The sequence below is a fragment of the Apium graveolens genome, chromosome 7 (assembly GCF_009905375.1).
Source record: "Apium graveolens cultivar Ventura chromosome 7, ASM990537v1, whole genome shotgun sequence".
In the NCBI taxonomy this organism is placed as follows: Eukaryota; Viridiplantae; Streptophyta; class Magnoliopsida; order Apiales; family Apiaceae; genus Apium; species Apium graveolens.
In genome coordinates, this window is record NC_133653.1 from 8,328,604 (window position 1) to 8,336,362 (window position 7,759).

General features: G+C 30.3%; 1 protein-coding gene across 1 annotated transcript; it reads right to left on the bottom strand.

Annotated features, from left to right (window-relative positions):
• Nucleotides 1-3,101: 3,101 nt before the first annotated feature.
• On the bottom strand, nucleotides 3,102-7,321 carry LOC141673206 (protein FAR1-RELATED SEQUENCE 5-like). The gene is made up of 3 exons (XM_074479939.1): nucleotides 7,204-7,321; nucleotides 4,913-5,012; nucleotides 3,102-4,791 (listed from the first exon to the last, which is right to left on the bottom strand). Exons 1-3 carry the CDS (start codon nucleotides 7,319-7,321, stop codon nucleotides 3,102-3,104), a joined length of 1,908 nt encoding a protein of 635 aa, XP_074336040.1.
• Between the last annotated feature and the right edge of the window lie 438 nt (nucleotides 7,322-7,759).

Consider the following 7,759-nt stretch of genomic DNA (forward strand, 5'->3'; position numbering starts at 1 on the left):
TCACATTATTGGTAAGATATTTTCGCCGAACTTGTAATTTAAATTTACTAAACGTAGAATGTGACGATGTTTTTCGGCCGGGTTATGTAGTCAAATTTCTAGTATTTTTTGAACAATGGGCGAATTTCTAAAATGCCTTAACTCATTATAATCCGAACTTATCTAAATATGTAATACCAATATAGATTATTTATATATAAGCGATTCTATTTTTAATATTTTTTTAAAAATTATAAATGTACATTTTAATTACTTTTTATAATAAAAAATATGTTAAAAAATATATGAGATATATTTTCAAACTAAAAAATAATTAATAAATAAGATAATAATCCATTTATGTACTATGCCTAATTTTATATCTGAAATTCAATTTTTTAAAATTAACTGTACAAATATTCAACTAACTATCTTTTTTTTCGGAATTCAAGTAAATATGTTTAAAGTTAAATAAAATATTCATTTAGCACAGTTACATATTATGTGTATGATAAAAAGCACATGTGACAATATGGTGTAGTGGTAAGAGGTTGTATAGTTGAATGAAATAACTTGAGTTCGATTCCCACAAAACACATTTTTTATATAAATATTAAAAATAAGGGTAATTTAGTCTTTTTAATAAGATTTTTTAATCTCATGAAATTATACTCTTGTTCTCCTTTATATATAGAAGAGATTTAGAATAATACATAACCACGTGGCATGGCAAAAAAAAGTATTTTATAATTACATCACATACTGCATGATCATCTAGGTCATGTGTTGCAAAAAATCTAATAAAGTAGATGAATTGAACTATTTTATTGATTTTAATATGTCCATCCAAATTATGCATTTATTAATGTATTTCAAATAAATAATTTCAGGAACATAAAATATTATTGCTATAGATTTATATTCAAATATAAAATGACAAATAATAAATTAAATGAAGTAATTTATAATTTTTGAAAGTTCAAAGTTTGGGACCCCTGGTTATAACAAAAAATTGGTTTAGAAAAAAATCTAAAACATCTTTTTATTTACTTTTTTAACATTTTTACATTCATTTGTACGGAAAAAAAATTAGATAAAAAGTTAACAAAGATTTGACAAAAAAGAAAAGAATTTATATTAAAATTATATCATTTTGTAACATTTTAATTATGTTTTATTATACAGTTAAGTGTTTAATAAAATTATTACAAAATTATAATTAAATAATAATTATATTTAAGATGCTATAACTGTCTTAGCAAACAATAATACATAAACCTTTAAAATGAAATAAATTGTCTCGTGCGAATTATTTTTTTTTTACTTTATTTGTTTTTGTATGGAAGGTGGTTGATTGAACGTGTCGGGTTGGTATTCAACTTTTTCAAAAAGATTATGAAATATCATCCCTTGCATTAAAATTGATCCAAGGGTTTAAATTGTTGGTTTTCAGGTCTTTAATTTAAACCTGGTTTGAAACCTGGTTTACACTGAACTTTATTCATAATTAGTATACTTTTATAATCACAACACTCTCTATTTGGGAGTTGGTTGGTTGTTCAGTATAGTTGTTTGGTACGGTAAATAACAACCGTCAGATCCAACGACAGATAAATGAGAACCGTTGGATGTAATAATAAAATAATATTATAATAATATTTAAACTGCTCTCATAGGTTCAGGGTTCGAATCCCGTCAACATCGTATCATATTTAAACTTTTATATTCTTTATTTTTAACAATTTCTACAGGTTCAAGTTTCGAGTCCCGTGAACAACATATTATATTATATATTATTTATTTTCAGTCAAGTCTCAAATTATCTTAAAACATATAATATTATAACTTATCATGTTCTTCAATTTATTTTTCAACTATTGAAAATCTATATTAATATATTATTCATTTCAAGACAAAGTATAATATTAAAAATTATTCAAACGTTAAAAGCAATTCGTGCATCGCACGAGTTATAGGCTAGTATATATATATGGGACCATATCCACAACCATAGTTGGATAGGGTCCCTTTACAATCACCAAATCAGGACCGTTAAAGCTGTAAACGGAAGGCTGGGATCCGCCACCCCCGCAATGTTTCATTGCGGGGGTAAACTAGGTTTTGCATAATTTTGCAGATTGGTCACTGCACTTGCAAATGATTTAATTTTTATATAATACTTTTTCTGTTTTACAGAAAACTTTCTGCCTAATTTTGAAAAAAAAAATCTTCAAAAATAACTTTTTTTCAAATTTTTTTTTTGGAGTCACTTCTTTTTTTGGGATTAGTAATAATGACAACAAGTACTAACATTAACAACATTGAAAATATTTAATTAAAATTCATTAATATTTCAAAGTACATGATAAGAAATTACAATCATTTTTTCCTTTTTTCCTAATAATCTCGAGGGACAATTTCTTCTATCATGGCCTTCTTCCCTCGCCCCACAAAAACTGCACTTTCGAAATTGTTTATTTGAACTTGACGTCTCGATACCACTTTTGAATCTACCCGCTTTTGGACGTCCTTTTGTTTGTGACCTTGGGGGATCTAATAACGGATCATCTTCTTCATCATCACTTTCATAGTCCTCATTTATTTATTTTTTCTCTCTCTTCTCCCAGAAAAGACTTAATCACATACTCCTTTTCTCTCTTGATCACGCTCATCAAGTAATTGTACCGCGGAACGGAGCAACTACCAACAACGGACAAACCTTGGAAAGCTTTACACAATCCACTATATCTTGCCGTTTGAGATTCTACAACATTACCAAGCATCCGAGGGGTACACGGTAGAGGTCCCGCAACTTTATTTCCGTTTATTGTCCACCTCATTGTTACAAGATCTGGCGGTATCATCGTCTTTTGTTTCTTGTTAAGGTAACGGATCATGTGTCTACAAATCATCCCGGAATGTTCAAATTTTTTACATGTACAAGAATAACTCCCGTCGATGGAAACCTTCAAGAAAAAATTCCTTCTATTAATCTCCGGCAAGGTGGACTTTTCTACCAAATACATCTTTGAAAGATAATCTCCACAACCTTTCATGCTTTTCACAACAAAAGATTGACTTTTTTGAAGCTCTTTTTGAAATCGCTTAAACATCTCTTTTGTTTATATCTTGAAGGCATGTATCTCCATTGACGAGTTAGAGAATAGTCTCCTTTCCTTGTACTCGGTGTCAAAATTGGCTTGAACCTCCCGTAAATATTGTGACTCCAAAGCTTTTTGTGAATTCTCAATGAATTCTTTCAAACCGGTCGACGCTTTCACATACTCATCAAAAAATGAATTCATAGACTCGCTCCTTGAGGTGGTAGTCATACCGGCGGCAAAATGTTGTTTCGTGAAAGCAAAAACCCAATGTCGTCTAATTGCATACATATCATTTAGCCAATTGTGATTTTCAAGATCATATTTCTCTTTCAAGTCCTCCCACCTACCTTCAAATTCCGTTGGTGACAATGACTTGTAGATACATGCATTAAAATCCGTCTTGAACTCCGAGTATTGAGTATACAAAGTAGATAGTTTCTCGGGAAACTTGCTACTAATATGCCACGTACAATAGGTATGGTTGGTGTTAGGCATAACCTCGAAAATGTCATTACTTAAAGCGATGTCTTCATCCGTAATAATGATAATAGGTGGCTTGTTATCGACCGCTTCCAACCAAGTCTTCAAAACCCATCTATAAGTAGTCTCTTTCTCGTCCCTTATAAGTGCAAATCCAAACAAAATATTTTGGTAGTGGTGATTCACTCCCGTAATTGCAATAAAAGGCATGTCATACCTATTAGTCCGATATGTCGAGTCGAAAGTCACCACATCTCCAAAATTCTTGTACGCGTTAAGCGAACGAGGATCAACCCACACCAAACCCCTAACCCGATTCTCCTCATCCACATCCACTCGGTAGAAAAAATTGCCATCACTTTGTTTTTGCAAGTCTCGTAACAAAACCAATCCACACTCCGCATCACCGGAATCCAAAACCCGTCTTCGAATGTCACGTATTACATTTCGTACATCTTGAGCAGAAAAACCAATTTTTTCAATACCACCACACGTCTCACTAAGTAAATTCATCACTTTCGGGGTCTCGATACCCGATTTGTTGAATAACTCAATCAAAGATCGGGTAAACGGATCTATGTTGCGTGATTTTTGCATGAAATTTACCTTATCCGATGTAACCATAGCATGATTGTGCTCTAGGTTGACCTTGGTTACTTCCCATTTGTTTGAGCTTACTTTGTGGGTAACACACATACGAGCACGACAACAAGTTCGAGGAATAACATCTCGAGGTCGTTTCCCTTTAGCCCTATCTTCAACTTTCAAGGATTTTGGGCCCAATCTTCCACCCTTTCGACATATATACAAACGTGACGATATACCACCATTTCTTGAATGCTTATGACTACTTCGAATAATTATCTCGAACCCTATACTTCGACCATAACCTCGATAAAAACTTTCTGCTTCATCCAACGAATCAAACATCATACCAACACAAGGAACTACATCATTCATATTTCCAATAAAATTTTCATCATTAATTTTATCATCATCATCGCCATTAAAAGAATCATTACTATCATCAGAATCACCGTGAACATCGTGATTCTTCCAACCGAAACCAACATCATCATCACTATGCGTTTTTCGCTTCCCCGGATCATTAACTTTATCTTCAATACTATCAACATCTATTACTTCATCATCATTAAAGATTTTACGATAAACCCTCTTTTTTGTGTGGGGGGTAACATAATTAAAATCGTTATGATCACTAGATGAACTTGAATAATCAAATAAATAAGAAACTATGGATATTGAATACTAACCTTTTTTTTCAGAAGAATAAATTTGAGCAGAATGTTAAGAAGCAGTAAAAACAACAATGTTTCAAAAATACAGACATTTTAAGGTAGGTGTGTGCATTAAATGCACGGTCGCAATGTTTCATTGCGGCCATCGCAATGAAACATTGCGGCACTGTACAAACCCCTAAGCCAACAACTGTAAATATTTGCAGTTTAAAAAAAACTTTACAACGTACCCCAACAATGTTTGATTGTGGGGGGAAGTGTCCACCGCAATGAAACATTGCGGTTGAGTTGTTTATTTTTGTTATTTTCTTTAAAATTAGAAAATTAATCAAAAAAAAATTATAAAAAATAGTTTCTAGACTTATTATATTTCATTTAATATGTTAAATGTTATTTTGAAAATATAAATGTTTATAAGAGTAACTTAATTATAATATGCAACTATTTTACATAGTTTTGTGAAAATTTTGCATAATAGTTATGTCAAATGATATTTCTTGACATGTAAGTTATAAAATACAAATTTTGACGATCAGGATCAACTTTACTTTCCATCATTTCGAGGTGTTAATATTAAGCGTAATTTGAAGAGAAATTTTTAAAAATACTAATTTTTCTAAGTACTTTACAATTTTATTATCTTATGAATTTTTTTGTAAAAATACGGAATTAACCAAAATCAAGCAGATATGCAACTAGTTGAATCGATTTTTTTTCTTTTTTGCAATTGAGGTTGCATTGAATTGTAGAAACTCGTTAAATGTTGCATCTAGTTGATTCGAGTTCCAAAAACCGTATTTTTGCAAAAAGTAAAAATTGGAAAATAATATTTTTGTAAATAAAATATTATTTTTGAAAATAAAATAAATTTTTTGTTAATTTTTTTTAAAAAAATGACAGTAATTTTGTAAAATATTTTTATACTTGAGTATTTTTCAAAAAATCCTTTTTTTGGGGGAATTATTCATGATATTATAACTTATTTTAATGGTGGTGTTAAGTGTTAACGTGATTCCCGGACTTTATTTAATTTTATTCTTAAAACTAAAAAATGTTTACGGAAATTTAATATATATATATATATATTAAGATAAAATTTGAGAAATTAACATTTTTTTAAAAAAGAATTTTTACATATTGACATAGCACACCAGCTAATTAGGCTAAAAATGGTAGTGTATATATAATTGAGAATTAGTTTTGTGTCAAGTTCCCACTTGTTTGTTTCCGAATAATAATATCAACGTCGGATCAATTATCTCATGCAATTCTCTAAACAAAGAATTAGATATTGAGAGATTATTAGTGGACATGAGAAATTAGAAGCATGCGTGTCCTTTTCTATTTCGAAAGAATCCAGGTAAAGTGTCCATTTTTATATTTTTTATAGATAACAAAAATTCGATAAATTTGCATTTTTTTAGTTTTTCACATTTTCAAATTTTAGCATTATATTTGTTTATTAAAATTTAAAATTGATAAAATAAATTGGACAAGTACAAGAAAAATAAAACATTAAATAATTTATTTCATTCAAACATAAATGGAGTACATTCAAATATTTTTTCAAAAAAAATACATAATAACATTTTATGTCGACGAGAATGATCAAACTTTAACGGTGTTGGAAGAACCGCCTTTATCACCCTTATCGACGTCTTTCTTTTTCTTCAACTTTTCCGCCTTCGCTTTAGCTTCATTTTCTTTTTTTTCTTGCGCTCAAGCGCCATTTGAATACGGCGGAGAGCTATTGTCATGTCTTCTTCTCCTTCGGGCCCGTCATAAGCCACACCATCGATAATTACCTTATTATTGTCATAATCATAGTAGAAAACCATTTTTCGGAAATTAGAGAAGATAATGTTGAAGAGAAAATGTAGAATTAAAATAGAGAAGAAAATGTTGAAAAAAAATGAGATGAGGCAGGACTATTTATAGGTGAAAATCTGAATTTTAAAATTCACAAAATTAAATTTAGCACAGAAAAAATTTTGGTGAAAAAATTTCATTTGATTGTTGAAATTGCCGCAATGAAGCATTGCGGGGTGTTAAAACTGCCGCATTGTTTCATTGCGGTGTGTCGGTCAAGCTTCTGCTCTGTTGACCAGTCAATTCTTATTAATATTGGCACATAAAATAAGTTTTGCACAAAAAATAAGTTTGACTGTTGAAAAAGTACAGAAAAAAATAAAATTGATAAATTTATTATTAAAATTGATAATATTTTAAAATATTACTACTACTTATATTTAATGTTAACATATTTTAAAATTTTAATTACCGTTGAACATTAATATTATTTTTATACTTATATAAATAAGTTAAATATTAGAATAAGCTAAAGAGAGGGGCAATTTGGACATTAAAAACTGGGAGCCTACCCAACAATGAAACATTGCAGAGTGCGCAATATTTCCTGTGCATGGCGACATCCCGCAATGTTTCATTACGGAAGTCAAGACCCGCATTGAAACATTGCTTCCTCCCGCAATGTTTCATTGTTGTGGGTTGGCTGGCTGTCCCCCCCAACCCACGTTGGCTCCTGATTAATTCTCTATATATATATGTATGTATGTAATGTGTGTCGTCATAATCGGACGGCTCGTGTTCCTTTCCTTTCCTTTTTTGTGTACATAAATTTTCTTAATTATATGAAGGTATTTAAATTATCAAAAAAACATTTTTTTATTGTACAAGTGTCCAGTTGTCGGCGTATTTTTTTTCTGACTATGGCAGAGATTTCAATTTATAATCAAATCATACGAAATATAATTCTTTGCACATAAACATTCCTCCCGTCAAAAGGTTGGATCCGAAAAAAATATGACGTCCAAGCTAAGTTATGGGCAATTATATTATCTGATTGTTTTACAAAAAACAAATTAACGTTGTTTACATTAAGGAGAAGTTCATGACACTCCTCGATGATTCTAAATG

Coding starts and splice junctions, on each gene's coding strand:
- LOC141673206 (XM_074479939.1), bottom strand. CDS start 7,321: ATGAAACATTGCGGGAGGAAGCAATGTTTCAATGCGGGTCTTGACTTC. Junction 5,013..7,203: donor CTGCAATGTTTCATTGTTGG/GTAGGCTCCCAG, acceptor AAATATTTACAG/TTGTTGGCTTAGGGGTTTGT. Junction 4,792..4,912: donor GCACACACCTACCTTAAAAT/GTCTGTATTTTT, acceptor TGATTATTCAAG/TTCATCTAGTGATCATAACG.